Source organism: Mesoplodon bidens, assembly GCF_964165515.1.
Source record: "Mesoplodon bidens genome assembly, chromosome: 5".
In the NCBI taxonomy this organism is placed as follows: domain Eukaryota; kingdom Metazoa; phylum Chordata; class Mammalia; order Artiodactyla; family Ziphiidae; genus Mesoplodon; species Mesoplodon bidens.
Window position 1 is genome coordinate 141,122,535 of NC_138161.1, and position 16,388 is coordinate 141,138,922.

Here is a 16,388-nt window from a genome sequence, read left to right on the forward strand (position 1 = left end):
CCTCTCCCCACTCTCAGTGGCCTTGAAATTAGCAGAAGCGTCCGCAGACAGAAAAAGAGGTTCAAGGGGCCGGTTCATTTTCTCACTGGGTAACATGGTGGTACGGTGGGAATCTGATAAAAACGATTGTCTCCCCAGAAGAATGCACTCGTACATACAATTTTGCATATGATTTTGAAGAGGGGTCGAGAGGGGGTCAGCTACCCCACCTGTCACCTCACGGAGCCAAGGTTAATAACCTCTGTACTAGTGTCCCTGGGCTCCAGACCTTAAGGGACCCTTGTTAATCAGACACAGGAAGGAGAGGGGAAGGATCTGGGCAAGTTCGCCCAGAGAGCCGGCTGCTGTCTTGCAGATGAGAACAAAACAAGCTGCCATTTACCTCCACGTGGTAGGAATTTTCATTTTTACCTACAGGTATTAATTCAGTGGTTCTCAAACTTTAGGGAGCACCAGAATCACTGGTGAGCTTGTTAAAGCACACAGGGCTGGGCCTCACTTCAGAATTTCTGACTCAGTAGGTCTGAGATGGGCCCGGATCATTTGCGTTTCTAACAAGTTCCCAGGTGATGCTGAAGCTGCCGGTCTGGGGACCCAACTTTGAGAACCACCTGCCCGATTATTTTATCACCCCAGGTGCGGGTCCCATGACTGAGTGGGAAGCTGGTTTGAGTCAGAGTTTGTGGTTTCCCACATCATCGCCAGGATGTACGTTCTACTGAAAGCATCCATCAGTTATTGGCTGGTAGGAACTCAGTTTTCTTTTCTTTCTTTTCTTTCTTTATTTTTTTTTTGCGGTTTGCGGGCCTCTCACTGTTGTGGCCTCTCCCGTTGCGGAGCACAGGCTCCGGACGCGCAGGCTCCGCGGCCATGGCTCACGGGCCCAGCCGCTCCGCGGCATGTGGGATCTTCCCGGACCGGGGCACGAACCCGTGTCCCCTGCATCAGCAGGCGGACTCCCAACCACTGTACCACCAGGGAAGCCCTTGAATCACTTGTATGGGGCATTTCTTCCGGGTTTCCTCTGGCCAGTCATCTTGCTTTGCCTGGCTCTGAGTCCGTATCTGGTATATCTGGTGTAACTCAGTGTCCTCCCCTGTGTGCGTGCGCGTCTCTTAGCCAAGATGGATTCTAGTGAAGAGGCCTATGGGTAGGTTGACATCACCTACTACGGGATGATGCCCCCTCCCCTTTTGGTCCCTGAGGAGCCTTTCTGCGCATGTGTAGTCAGGAAGTTCTCCTTGACCTCAGAATGAGGGACACGTGGCCTCTTTGTCTCTTATCTGGGCAGGGCTCAGCTCCTCTTCCCTCTTGCTATTGTCTTCATCGTGGAGTGTCTGTCCACAGGGGACCAACTCCAGAGGCTCAGCCTGGGGCCCATCCATCTCCTGCCTCAGGTCCAGGCTAGATTTCATTCCAGTGCTGGGTTGATGTCGTAGGGCAGTGATACTCAGATTTTACTGCACATGTGAATTACCTGGGCATCTTGTGAAACTGCAGGTTTTGGTTGAGTGGGTCAGGACGGGACTAAAGGAGATCTATCAGAAGACCCTTTGCTCTGCTCATCACCACCCAGCACCCAGCACCCAGCCCAGTGCCTGGCACGTGCTGGTGCCCAGGAAATCTGCATGGGAGGGATGAATGGGCAGGCAGCCACACCACCCCTCCCTACTCTAGCCTGCCGTCCGGCCTTCTCTGCCCCCAGCGCGGAGGGTGTGAGAAGCACCCCTAGCCTCCAAGTTTACATGCTTCAGCTGTCATCACCCAAAGAAGTACCAAGAGAGGGCTTTGGTCCTCTATTCCCTGGGAAAAAGACCCAAAGAGGCTCAGCTTGGCCAACGACCCATCAGTTTCAATCAAAAGAGAAATGTAATCACATTATAGGAAAGACTGTGATCTCGCAGATGGGGGCAGGGGGCAGTTTTCATGAAAAGCAACAGCAGACAATCCAATCGGTGTCCTTTACAAAGAGCATCATTTCTGGGATCTGTACCACGAACGCCCACACTTAGCTTTAGCCCTCGTCTGCTTAGGAAGCGCACACCACTGTCCCATTCACAGGCGGGGCAGCTGAAGATTAAAGCAGGTAACTTACTCAAAGGCACATAAAAGTCAGAGGCAGAGCCCTTATCCAGGGCTGCTGGACGTCAGGAGATCGGCAGGACGGGGACAACCCTCATAGTCACCAGCTGTCTTGTCCGCAAGAGGGCGGTGTCCTGGGCCAGACACTGAACGTTTAATGTTCTCAGCGAAACGTCAGGAATATTTGAGTAAGAGGAAATCAGACAGACAAGTGTTCCTCTTCTTTTCTTTATTAATGAGCTGGGATACACAAAGACTTAATAAAAGTTACATAAAAGGCTCGAGCATCATTGAGACCTTCAGGCATCACTCTCATTTCACGACAATGGCCACCTGTGTAGACAATGGCTAACACTGTGTAACAGAAGCTGGGCGCTCACAGGCGCTCAGTAATTCAAGTATCTTTCATTCTAAGTAAACCCGACATGGACTTTCTAATCCAGTGGGCTGCGAATGGAGGGAAACTGTCTCTGGCTCCGGATTTTCTGTAACACGTCCGAGGGGTCCTTGGGTTAGAGCTGCCACGTGTTAGTGGGTCACTCCTCCTAGGAACATGAGGCAGACCGCACCAGGCTGACAGGCATTCTCCACAAGAAGAGGGGGGGCAAAGCCCTAACAGAAGCCATCCAAGTGTCCCCTGTGAGGGAAAGTCAGTGGCCATTGCCCCAGGCTGGGGGTGGAGAGGATGGCTAGCCTTACTTGCTGGGGAGAAAAGAGCCCTCTAAGTGGGGGAGGGGCGGAAGAATGTTCGAAGGAAATCTGAGAGCACACAGTGGCAAAGGCATGGGGTGAGAGGATTTCAGGAAGGGTGTGCTCCAGCGGGCATGAAGGGAGCACTATTCAGATGGAAAACCAGTGGGAACACCAGAATGCCACCAAAGACACAAGTCCCATTGGGCTCCACAGTCAGGAAGTAGCATGGCCAACTGGTTTTCCAGACTGACCCCGCCAGGTGACCGTGTACCGGGGATGCCCTTGGGTATGCTCCACTCAGGCCTATCCAGAAGCCGCCACTGCCACAAGCGTCCACAGTTCTCTAAAACGCAAAGAACCGCCTTTTAAAAGTGTTATCCACCCATCTCACCTATGGGGAAAATGAGGTCACGGGAGACGAAGGCTGACCATTAGCTCAACAAGGAGGCTGCAGAAGGCCATCCCGTACCCAGTTTCTCCCTCCGGCATTGTGGGCTGAGTGCAGGAGAGATGGAAGATGGGGCCGGGGGTGGGGCAGATGTGCTGCCCTGTTGGGTGGAGGGCCTAGAAGCAGCTGGAATCCCTTTGTCTGGTTACATTCACAGCTAAGGGCTTCGTTCTCAGTCAACTGATCTGTTTCTAACAAGACTCCCCGTCCAGTGCCGTCAGGGAGCTGCAGGCTCCACAGTGGGCAGGGGTGCTGGTGGTGGTCCGCGCCCGGGGCCTTTCTGAAGTGGACGCTGCCCCGTGTGCAGGGCTTCCTGTCCTGCTCCTCCAAGTCGCTCCATCACCGCATCTCCATCCTTCCTTCTTCCCGCTGTCTTGCCTCTTCCTCATCTCCAGTTTGCAGCTGCCACCCAACTGCACCCGGGCTGCTAGGGTGTGGCTCAGAGGAGCGTATCGGTTGGAAAGAGCCTCGTCCTGTTAGTGTTTAGAAGGCCCATTAACATTACAGGATCTTGGGAAGCTCTGAAGTGCCTGATCTGGAATATTCTTCGTTATCTTTCCTTTTAGGGTGAGAAAAAAAGGGCCATTTAGACAAAGAAGTTTGATTTTCCAACAAACAGAAGTCCCAACTGTTTTTTCCGGCATCAGAATCACTCTTTGGCTGCGTTCCCCTTCCACCACGTTGCTGGTGATCTTGCTGAGTTAGGAACTCAGCATATTTTCAAAACTAGGGAAGAATCCAGGTGCCTCGATGTCCAGCTGAGTGCTCACTTTCCCCGGGTTTCTTTCTCCAAGTGGTGGCCAGGCCACTCACTAGGGATATTCTAGTTTGCTTGGTGGCCTGATTTGTAACAGATGGAAACTAAGGTCACTAGCCGGCCGCCTCATCTTTTGGCTCTCTCTCGAGGGTGCGCTGTCCATCCATCCCGCCCCAGTCTGGCTCACACCAGCAGCACCTGAGAGGCAGGTAGGCGTGGTCAGGAAGCTACGGGGCTGGCCCCTTGTAGAAACAGGTGTATGGGAGCCATGTCGTCACCCCCAACCTTACTTTCTCCTCCACTTACATAGTGTAGTTAAGGTCCAAGAGGTTAATAAAAGTTCCTGCCAGAAAGGCAACCTGTAATACTAAGTTTGCAAATGCTTCAAGGGGTTTTGCTCATTTATTGGGCTTAAGAAGTGAGTCAGTTGACTCAAAGGGAAAATGGCTTCAGGTCTTGGTGCTGTTTTAGTAAGAACAGTACTGGATCATTTTTGGTTAAGATTTAGCACGAACTAGAGTTTTCCAGATGGTGTCCATGTTAGCTGACTTTGACGCAGAGACCGTACACGCCGGTTCAGTGTGTTTGTATCAGAGGCACCAGACAGCACAGGTGATGGGAGAAAGCCCTCTCCCACGGCTGCGAAGAACACAGAACTTAACCCACACCACCTGAAAAATACACGAACACTTTTGCGACTCCAATAAACTTACTTAAAATTTATAGATTTCCAGGGTAATGAGAAGCCCTTTTAAAACTGACGTGCCCGTCTCTCCCCTCAGCAAAACAAAATTTGTTTCCTAATATCTGCATCCTCAACCACAGTAAAACCTTCTGGGTACACACATCTCTCTTCTCTCCAGTTTATAGTAGGCATGAGTAGGGTCTGTTTCTCCCAGGGCCTCCAGCCACGGTCCCCGTGAACTTCTGGTCTCTCGGTCACTCTGCTTTCACGTTGAGTTGAGTTTTGGCACGGCTGGGAAAATTCAGTTAAAAAACCACCATATTCCAGACATGTTATAGAAGAGGTCTGCTGAAGACTTGAAACTTCACCAGGCAGTGGGCACAGACCCCTTTAATAAAATAATAATCCCTAAAATAATTTAAAAATCTACAAAAGACACCCAAGCTCAGACACTGTGGACCGGGGTTGGGGTGGGGGAAGCGTGGTCATGGCTTGTTTTTGTACGTGGATAAACACTTCCACACTATGTGGTTCAAAGGAACAACACAGCCATCAAGAGCGTGGAGGGACCGGGTTGCATCAACGCAGGGACTTGGATGCTGCTTTGTTTACCGTTGCCTCTTGGTTGCTGCTGAGACACAGGGCAGCCCGTGCCCTTCCAGCAAAACCAGACTCTCTCTCCTCCCTGCCCAGCCTCCCTCTCTCCCTGTCCTCAGGCCAAGGGTCATGGTTAGAATGGTCTTCAGTGCGATTAGGCGGTGGAGGGGTCCCAGGGGCTGGCCAGTTCCCGGTCACTGTGCCCAGGGCCTCGGGCCATCACAATATCACGCACTGCAGTTTGTGGGTGCCAGTGGCCCGGTCTCCCCGCCATTTGGTTTTCTTCTTCTTCTTCTGGCTTTTTTCCGGAATCTGTTGCCTTTTGAGACGAGGAAGGTCAGAATAACAACGTTAGAAAGGGCTTTGCTTCTCCCTGCCTTCTCCTCCCTTGCCCCTGGGTCTGCGGCTGGGAGCCCAGTTCTGGCTCGGGAAGGGGAGGGGGCTGGGGGAGGGGGAGGGGAGGCGGGGCCGCTGTCCTGGACGCTGGAGGAGGAGAGCCTGGCCTGGACGGTGTCTCTAAGGCGAGGAGGTGGGAAGGGAGAGACGGCAGAGCAAAACCTGTCACGCTGCTGGTGAGACTTCCTGATACCACGCTGTGGCTACGTTTATTTCAATCACAAGCTATGTTATATGTTATACAGGGTTGGCTTCTATGTCTGTGTTTCATATTTTAAATAAAATGACAGGTCAACTGAGCACAAAAGCTTTTTACATGTTTCCTGTTCATTTTTCCTACATCTAAAACCTGCCCTTGGAACTCGAGGTCCATAAGCAAGACATCACCCCCTCCTGGTGTGGCAGCATCTCCTGACTCCAGGCAAAGGCCCAAGAGAAAATCGCTTCCCGAGGGCAGGACTGCCAGCTAAAGCATAAGGTGAAGGCTGCAAACCACAGTCCACGCTGGGGAATGATGAGAAAAGGAGGTTGTTGGGTGTGTGTGTATGGGTGTGAGTGTGTGCACGCACTGTGGGGGCTGAGAGGCGGCAGGTTGGGAAGTGTACGGCGATTCCATGACTAAGCAACAGCCCTACAGGTCGGCATAAGACAACATACCAAATGCATGCGGTCTGAGAACCACTGGTTAGGCCGCTCTGTACGCTGAAGATTTTGGCAACAGGAAAGGTGGGGGGACAGTGAGACCAGCCAGGACACTGTCTCCGTCATCTAAGCATGAGATGATTAAGGTTTGGACCCGACTATGCAAAGGAATCCACAAGAGACTACAGCCTGGGATTCCTGACACTCCCTGAAGACCGACAGTGGGTAGGGGCTGGAAAGGAGACACATGTACAAAGCCTCTGTGATTGGAACCTGGGGATCAGAATGCTGCTTGTTCAGGTGAAATGTCAAGGGGTGCTCTGACATCAGGGAAGAGGAGAACGGCCTACTTTTTACCGTGTTGGCAGCTTTGGTGTTGGGAGAACAGCGGGGGCAGGATGGAGGCGCTGCCCTCAGGGAGCCTGAGCTGCAGGGTGGAGGGGAGGCCAGGGAGGCACCTCACGCAGGAAAGCACTTTGTTTAGCTTGTGGCTTCACCCATAGGGAGTCGGGGAGAGCAAAGGTAGGTGGGAGGGACAGAGATGGACAGAAGTGTAAGAAATCCAAAACTAGGGACTTCCCTGGCGGTCCAGTGGTTAAGAATCCGCCTTCCAATGCAGGGGACACGGGTTCGATCCCTGGTCAGGGAACTAAGATCCCACATGCCGCGGGGCAACTAGGCCCACGTGCCACAACTGCTGAGCCCATGTGCTCTGGAGCGTGGGTGCCACAACTAAAGAGAAGCCCATGCGCTGCAACGAAGAGCCTGCCTGCTGCAACAAAGATCCTGCATGCCGCAACTAAGACCCAATGCAGCCAAAAAATTAATAAATTAAATAAATTAAATTAAAAAAAAAAAAAGAAAAGAAAACCAGGCCCAGAACCACCCAGCCTGGGCCTCAGACACGGCGCCATGCTCCTCCAGCCTTCCCGGTGTCCGTCTGGCCACAGAGGCCCTGCTTCCAGGCAGGCGAGCCTCACTCACCTAATTACTCTAACCAGGTCATGGAAGGCTCTGTCGACGTTGAGAGGTGGGTCCTTGGCACTGGTTTCTATGTATGGAATCTGGAAAGCAAAGCAGCGTTACGGAGTTCCTGTAACAGCGTTACATAGTCCTGTTCCCTAAAAAGGCAAATTCTCAGAGGTCCCGAGGAACCCTACGAAGCCCCCATGGAACCCCAGCTCCTACAACCTCAAGCCCTCAGTGGTTTCTCACTCTATAAAGTCGGAAAGTTTTACTGACAGCTTTTCTGATTCTCTCTTGTTCTCTGGTCACAGAGATATTTAAGAGCCTCCTAAAAACAGAATAAAAATGATCTTTTCAGACACTTGAAGACTAAAGACCGTTTCATTTATCAAACTGATGTATGTTCGGATTCTATTCAGTTGTCTCTCTGAGGTCTATTTCTCTACCTTAGAGGATTCTGCCCCTCTCCTCGGGTCCTCCAGAGGGGATGCCGGTGGGAAAGGCTGAGGTGAGGCTGGCCCTGGGCAGGACTCTGCACCCTGGCGACCCTGGTGGTCTATGCACCCCACCCCGACCTCAACCGTCTGCCTGGCCCAGCTCTTGCTTGGTCTGCATCTATGAGCCCAGAGCTTGGTCTGCATCTACGAGCCCGGAGCTTGGTCTGCATCTACGAGCCCGGAGCTCAGCCACGTTTGCAGAAGGATTGTGTCTGCATGTTTAAGGCTGAGGATCATTACCCGGCTGGAAGGCAGCAGTCACTGCGAGATGTGGCTGAGGGGACCCTATAGGGCCGTGTCTACCCCAAGCCTCGGACCGGCACAGGGAGGAAACCAAAGGCTCCATGAGGTCAGGACACGGTCTTCTCCTTTAATAGGGACCCCACAAAGTCAGGAGGCTCATCCCCACTCCCCCAACAAGTGGCGAGTGTGTGGGCTCCGGACAACACGCACAGGCCCCCTAGATGAGATGCAGGTGAGCCAATCACGATTAGACTGAAGAACTTTGGTATTTTTCACAACATTCTCCTGATTACAAAATTAAGGCATTTCATTATAACACACTTGAAAAGGAAAAGCTCAGCAAAGAAAATAAAAACGATCAACACTTTAAATGCATGGGAGTCCGGGGTAACAGGGTAAGTCGTTATCTTAGAGGAGCGTGTCATAAATGATGGCCCAGAACACATCGTAAAGTATCTTCCCGTCAACGATCATCGCAGGAGATCAGATGTTCACACACCGCTGTGGCTTCAAGCAGGGGCTTGCTCTAGCTGACCCAGACACAAAGGGCAGAGCACGAAGGACTTGGCTCAGACCTTCGAAATTTTCATTTGGCAAATATTTGAGCCTCTGATAACCCTTCCACTGTAGGCTGTTGGACTGTAGGCTGCTCCCTGAGGTGACTGTGGGCTGTTTGGCCTTCCAGGTCTCAACGTCCCTGACCTCACTCATCCTCACGTTAACCCTCTGAGGCAAGCGGTTATCTCCGTTTCACAGCTGGGGAGACTGAGCTCAGAGTGGTGACGTACTTGCCCAAGGCCACACGGTGGCCAGCAGAGAATCAAGATCTGGACCAAGTGCACATTACACTTCCCACAGGGCCTTGCACGGACAGGTAGAGGTGCTGAGGTCCGCTGCGGAGCCTCTTCTAGGCATGGCAGGCGCCCCAATAGCTCTTGGGAGCCAGAGTCCTGTGCAACCTTGTGAGGGCAGGACAGCGTTCTTCCCTGTGCACACTCACTCAGCGGGGAAGCGGGAGGGCAGCTGGGGCTGGGACCTCCCCGGAGGCTCTTCACATCCTATAATCCTGCCAGCTCGTAAGTCCCAGGCTCCTGGGGCCTCAGACTTCCGCTGCCTGCTCACAGGCACACCGCTGTAGTACGCCCAGGTCCCCAGACGCCTCCACTTTCTTTCTAGGGATCCTGCTTCTGAAGAAACACGGATGTGCATTATCTGGGTTCTTAGAATTCTAGGGTGTTGTAGTCACAAGACTTAAACTAAGGGAAACCCTGCAATAAATGGTAGTACTATTTGACTCCACCAAAGGGCCAGGAAATGCCACCTTCTGCATTGGATGGGGGCGACCTGCCTTGGTCAGCTAAAGAAGAGCTTGCCTTATGAGCTCTAAAATTAGGACAGGAGCTCACAGGGTCATTTGGTCGAATGATCAATGAAGCAGCAGCGTTCGCTGTAGGAGCGTCAGCTGAGAGACTGCAGACCCGGGTTCTAGTGGGGATGGCTGGGTACTCCTCGCCAGCCCTGAAGCCCCCAGAATCCCCTCAGCCCCTTGTGGCTCATTCCCTTTTACCTGCAGAATGGGGCTGCTGCTACCCCTGTGCAGCGCCCTTCCCCCGTCCCAGCCAGCCACGCACCCACCCAGGGGTCTGTGAAGGCTCTTAGCATCAGCTCACTGTGCGGAGCCCAAGGCTGTGGGATGCCATGGCTCCTGGCCTCTCTCTGTGCAGGATGTTGGCCGGTGGAAGGCACGTGCACGCTGCTGTCTGAGGCCTGCGTCTAATGCTAAACCCAGAGGTTAGTTCCAAGTGCTCACCTGGAGACTTCTGAGCACACCTGTCTTGGTTGATCACTTCCTCCTCCTTGAGGCATGTTCTTCCCTTGGCCCCCAAGACCCCACTCTGGGCCTCACCCATCACTGACCTCTCTGTCCCTTTTTCTGCTTCCTCTCATTTCCCCATATACCCACAGCACCGAAGTGTCCCCAGCCTCAAGCCTGGGACCCCTGCCCTATCGACAACCATTCCCCCAGGCTTCATGGTTTTTTTCTTTTTGTGTGTATATACCTCTGTCTCCATCTCTATGTGTGTGTATACATAAATACATAATTATATATACACACAAAATTGAGGTAGAACTGACATACACTAGTTTCAGGTATACAACTTAATGATTCGATATTTGTATATATTGCAAAATCATCACCACAATAAGTCTAGTTACATCCATCATATATAGTTACAGAACTGTTTTTTCTTGTGATGAGAACTTTTTTTTTTTTTTTTTTTGCAGTACGCGGGCCTCTCACTGCTGTGGCCTCTCCCGTTGCGGAGCACAGGCTCCAGACGCGCAGGCTCAGCGGCCATGGCTCACGGGCCCAGCCGCTCCGCGGCATGTGGGATCTTCCCGTCCCGGGGCACGAACCCGTGTCCCCTGCATCGGCAGGCATACTCCCAACCACTGCATCACCGGGGAAGCCTGTGATGAGAACTTTTAAGATTTACTCTGGTTTCATGGCTTTAGATTCTACCCACATGCTGCTGATTTCCAGTATTTACCTCCAGATGGTGTATCTGACAGCGGTCTGGACACCTCCCCTTGACTCTCCCCTCAGCTCCTCAACCTAAGCGTCTAAAACAAAGCTCCTGGTCTTCCCGACGTCCTCGGTGCTCTAGTCCCCCTGCCCGGTTAGTGCAACTCCAGTCTTCTGAAAGGTCCTCATGCCCCAAACTTTGGCATCCTCCTCAAATCCTTTCTCTGTCACCCCACATCCGGTCTGTGGACAGATCCTGTCGGCTTTCAGAAAGACACCAGAATCCACCCGCTCCTTGCCACCTCCACAGGCAACACGCAGGTCCACGTCAGCCGGCACCCGGCTTACGGTACAGCCCCCAGAGACCTTTCTCCACACGGGCACCAGAGGGAAGCTGTTCAGCCATGAGTCAGGCCATGTCACTCCTCACTCAAGACCCTCCAGTGGGGCTTCCCTGGTGGCGCAGTGGTTGAGAATCTGCCTGCTAATGCAGGGGACACGGGTTCGAGCCCTGGTCTGGGAGGATCCCACATGCCATGGAGCAACTGGGCCCGTGAGCCACAACTACAGAGCCTGCGCGTCTGGAGCCTGTGGTCTGCAACAAGAGTGGCCCCTGCTTGCCACAACTAGAGAAAGCCCTCGCACAGAAACGAAGACCCAACACAGCAAAAATAAATAAATTAATTAATAAACTCCTACCCCCAACATCTTCTTTAAAAAAACAAACAAACAAAAACCCTCCAGTGGTTTCCCCTCCACTCTGAGCAAAGTCCATAAGGCCTTAACCCCCCGCTCTGACCTCACTTCCTGCTACTCATCCCTCCTACTCCTGCTCTGGCCGCTCCGACCTCCTTTCACCTCCTTGCTGTTCCTCAAACTCCCACCTCAGGGCCTTTGCACTGATTATTCCTCTGCTGGAATATTCTTTCCCCAGATATCCAGAGGACCCACTCCCTCACCTCCTGTCAGTCCTCACTGATACGCACCTTTCCAGTAAGGCTTTCCCTGACCACCTATGTGTAAAAGCAGCCCCCCACTCCACGTTCCCTACCCCCTTCCCTGATTTACTTTCCCAGAGCACATGTCACCTTCTGACACGCTCTAATTTGCTGCCATCTCTAGAAGCAAGCACCCTGAGGCAAAGAGTTTTGTTTGCCAGGGCCTAGGACTGTTGAATGAATACGCGAATAAACACAGAAGGCAGAGACAAGCAAAACGAACTCGCAGTGAGCCCCTCTCTCTACTTACAGAGCTGGGCCCACCGGGCAGAGGGAAGGGGCAACCCTGCAGACCTTCCAGGAGGCTGGGTGAACTTCTACATAACTGACCACTGAGGCCGGGGCATGGCTGTGCTATGCGGGGGGAGGGGTGGGAAGAAGCCCAGTGACCCCACCATCCAGTGGGCAAAGGGGCATCCCAGTGAACTGAAAAAAACAAGCAACCCAAAGATGTCTGCTGACATGCACCATGTGGCCTGGGCAAACCTCGGTTTGATCTCTTGATGAAGACAGTGGTGCCTACCTCAACGTGTGGTTGCCGGGAGTAGATGGTCCCCCAGCACAATGCCTGGCACAGAGCAGGGCTCAGTGAAGGTGGCTGATCTGACGATTCTGAACATAGTCAGGCACTGGCTCAGAGACAGGGACGAAGCCAAGCCTCTGCACAGCCCAGCGAGGAACCTGCTGCGTCGGGGCCAGGAGGTGAATGCACCTGCTCTCAACAGCAGGGCCTCTAATGACTGCCAAGAAGGTGCTTTCTCTCTGGCCTGTTGTCTTGTTTCACAAAACATCCCACATCACACGTGCCTCTTTGTGGATCTAGCCCACTACCTAGGAGGCCTGTGTTTCATTCCAGTAGACTAGGACTGCAGGAGTGAGGGGGCACTGACATCCCCTGAGCCCTCACCCCGACACCCCCCCACACACACACACGCACACACACACACCACCTACATTGTGTTTGGTGGCCATTTCTTTTCCTTGCTCCCTGGTGATTTTCCTCAGATGCATCAGATCGACCTTGTTGGCCACGAGGATCATTGGGAATGACTCCCTGGGAAAAAAAAGGAACAGCAGCTCGTGAGCTTCCCTTGGTGAAGGCGGGGCACCCATGCCTCAGGCCTGACACAGCACACAGCACCTCCCTCTGGGGCTGGGTTAACTTCAGAGTCTTTCCCTCCACATCTCCTGGAATGGAAGAGGGACCCGGGGGCTGCTGGCTGCCTTGGTTTGAAGCCTCAGGCATGTTGCAAGGTGAGTGGAGGCCCTCCTGGGAATCCCCTGGCTCTGCACTGACTGGGCCAGCGGCCAGGTTCCCAGACCTGCTTCCTCTCATCTCCCAGTCACCCTGACACACCACCCATGCAGGCCAACATGCTGTGGCCATCCGCAGTGACTTGTGAAGAGCACCAGGGCCAGGGCTGGCACACAGTTGCCACTCAATAAATAGCAGCTGCAAAATCAGGATGGCTCCCAAGAGTGGAAGGGGGGGATCAAGAGGCATGTCTGCCTTAAAGGTTCCCGTGGACACACGGGGCCAAACTGCTGTTCCAAAGTGAATGAAATGCCAGTCTTCGTCAGCATCGAGTATTTTCATAAAGAAATTATAATTTGATGGGTGAAAAGTTGTACTTTATCCTTCTTCCTTGCACTTCTTTGATGAGCAAGAAGGTTAAATATTTTCCCGTATCTGTGTCATGTACGTTTTCTCTTTAGAGATTCCTATAGTCAGGGGCTTAACCCACATTTGTCTCTTGGAGCTCTATGTGTATATGTGTGTATGTGTGTGTGAGCGTATGTCCCTTTACCTTGAAAAGTTATTAACACTTTGCCTTTGAGATAAGTGTTAACTGGATTTTTCGAATTTTGAAATTTTCGAAAATTTTGAATTTTCGAGATTTGTTCAAAGCTTGCTCTTTTCCTATTAGTTTGTCCTTTTACTTTTACATTGCCTCTTTAAGAGCCAATTAACTGAAAAGACCAGTTGGGCTTAAAACAGACTCCAAATTATTTAACTACGCCATATGATGCTAAGGAAAACATGAGCCTTTAATAGGGGCTTAGAAATCTCACAGTCAAATGTGATGTAACCAGTTACAAGGTACGCTGGAGAGAAAATTCACTTTTTCTTTGACTGTAATAAAATTTGGTTACATGGGAGCTGAAAAACAGATGTTATTTATGATTCCTTGACTCATCGGTGGGGACAGCTTAGGAGAGACGGGAGGGGGCCGACGCCTCGAGGCCTTGGCTGCGTGTAGACTCCTCTGGCTGTGTGGAAAGGTCTGAATTCAGCTCTGCCCCTCGAACCTCAGCTTTCACCTGAAGACCTGAGAAAGACAGACAGACAGACAGAGCCCACCCTGAGCCAGGCATGGGGAGGTCCCGGCCTGGCCGCCCTCACCTGTCCTTGACGCGCAGGATGAGCTGGTGGAAGCGGTCCACGTGCTCGAAGCTGGCCTTGTCCGTGACTGAGAAGACGATGAGGAAGCCGTCCCCCGTGCGCATGTACTGCTCCCGCATGGCGCTGAACTCCTCCTGTCCGGCTGTGTCCAGAACTGGGGTGGGATGAGGCTGCTCAGGGACTGTCACCACCCACCCTGGAGCCCCTGCGGCCTGTGGACCCCCAGGCTGCTCCTGCGGCCCCTGGGGTGACTCCATCGAGCTGCCCCCAAGAGCTTCCAGGCTGTGCTTGGTTAGGGTCCAGCGGGGCCTCAGACACCTCAGTGTGAGGCTCTAACTGACTCATTTGTGGACCCACTGACTCCAGCCCACGGTGCTCCCTGGGCCTTAATTCTCTGCCTACAGAAAAGCCTCATAAAGCCAGTGATCAACTCTGCTGCAAAATCCCTCTGGAGTCCCCAGACCTAGGCTTAGAGCCCCGCTGCAGCCCTTACAAGCTGATTCTTGGGAAAGTCACCTGACTCTCTGAGCCTCCATTTTCCCCTTTGTAAAATGGACACAGTGGGGTTTCCCTGGTGGTGCAGTGGTTAAGAATCCTCCTGCCAGTGCAGGGGACACGGGTTTGAGCCCTGGTCTGGGAAGATGCCACATGCCGCGGAGCAACTAAGCCCGTGTGCCACAACTACTGAGCCTGCACTCTAGAGCCCGCGAGCCACAACTACTGAGCCTGTGCTCTAGAGCCTGCAAGACATAACTACTGAGCCCGTGTGCCACAACTACTGAGCCTGCGCTCTAGAGCCCGTGCTCCGCAACAAGAGAAGCCACCGCAATGAGAAGCCTGTGCATCGCAACCAAGAGTAGCCCCCGCTTGCCGCAACTAGAGAAAGCCCGTGCGCAGCAATGAAGACCCAACACAGCCAAACATAAAAATAAATTTTTAAAAAAATGGACACAATGCCTCTACCTTGCAGCTCCTTTGGAGGAGAGCCCTGGGACAAGCCTGAGGGAAGCCCCAAGAGGCCATCCCCAGGTCAGGAAGGGTCCTCAGTCCCTGTGCGGACAGACACCAGGCAGGGCGAGGAGAAGAAGCAGCCCCCTGAGAGCCGGGGCCCTCGCCACCTAGGATGCGGCTGCTACAGGGTGGTGGGATGTGGGAGCTGAGGTAGCTGGGGAGACGGAGGCTGCGGGGGGAACCTCTTCGCAAAGGCTCTTCCCCCCAACCCATCCATCTCTTCCACTACCCACACCGCTATTCTCCAGAGATAAAATGCCCTCCCTGACTGTTTCAGAGAGAGGTCACAGCCTCAGAGGTGTAGGGGGCGGGGGTGTCTCCCTTTAGACCTGCAAGCCTGGCCCGGCTCCAGCCCTGTGGGCGCTGTGAAATCTGAACCCCTCAGCGGCCTGCAAGCCCCTGCCCCAGACCCACTTCCCCTCTCCTGCACGCAGCGGAGCGGCTGGTTACCGATTTCAAAGCCGGGTTCGGGGCTGAGTCTGGCTCCTCATATCTCTGGAGTGTGATCCTGGGCAAGCTCACTTCTCTGTGCCTCCTCTTCCTAAAATGGGGCTCGTCGGGGCTGTTTTGAGTGAATGTACTCAGGCCCTCGGAGCAGTGTTGGCAGAGAGAAGCCCTATGGGAGCGTCTGCTGTGAGCCTGTGTCCTCACCCGGGGCGCCTCTCCCACCTCCGGGCCTGGGACTCCCTTCCCCCAGCCACCCCTCCTCTCTGCTCCCCTAGCTTGGTGAGCAGGCTCTGACCCACAGAATTCTGCTCCTGAGCCCCCGTGACTCTCACCGCCCCCATACAGACCCTTCATGACGCTGTTCTCACTGCCCATGAAAAGACCCCCAGCTGGACTGTGAGTTCCCAGAGGCAGGGAGCTGGCCTGTGTGTCACTCATCTACTCAGAGCCTGGCACAAACAGTAGTTGAATGAATAAATGAATGTGAAGTCTATTCGGTTTCATGCATCCATTCATTCATTCAGGAAATATCTGAGAGCCTACTGTGTGTCAGGCAGTGTTCTAGGCACTGTGGATACAGGGGGAATGGGGCAAAATCCTTGCTCCCATAGGACTTATGTATACTCTAATAGGAAGGCAGATAAATGAATGGATAATATTATATCTAGTAAAGATGAGTACATACTATGAAGACCAATGGTGCCAGTTGAAGGAAACTGGAAGAAGTTGGTGTCGTTTTGGATAGGGAAGGAGGGCGTCTCTAGGAGAAGCTTTTGAACAGTGACTAAATGATGGGGGAGGGGCAGCCACGTGGCCGAGGGCAAGAGCACTTCCGGCAGAGGAAACACAGTGCGTGGAGGTGTGCAAGGGCAGGCTCGCTGGCCTGGGGAAGCGGAGGGACTGGTGAGTGGAGGATAGGAGGTGGGGGCAGGTGATGGGGGGTGGGCTGCTGCACCGGGGTAAGGCTGACTTCATTCTAAGCAAGAAACGGGCCA

General features: G+C 53.2%; 1 protein-coding gene across 3 annotated transcripts in view; it reads right to left on the bottom strand.

The window, feature by feature from the left end:
- Nucleotides 1-2,296: 2,296 nt before the first annotated feature.
- Nucleotides 2,297-16,388, bottom strand: part of MRAS (muscle RAS oncogene homolog) — a 62,220-nt gene continuing 48,128 nt past the window's right edge. For all 3 annotated transcript variants that reach the window (XM_081234800.1, XM_081234798.1, XM_081234799.1), the window contains exons 3-6: nucleotides 13,936-14,089; nucleotides 12,486-12,585; nucleotides 7,285-7,364; nucleotides 2,297-5,581 (exon numbers count right to left, since the gene is read on the bottom strand). In XM_081234800.1, coding sequence (XP_081090926.1) covers nucleotides 5,482-5,581; nucleotides 7,285-7,364; nucleotides 12,486-12,585; nucleotides 13,936-14,089 — 434 coding nt within the window. In that variant the 3' untranslated portion in view covers nucleotides 2,297-5,481. The remainder of the gene's footprint in view (nucleotides 5,582-7,284; nucleotides 7,365-12,485; nucleotides 12,586-13,935; nucleotides 14,090-16,388) is intronic.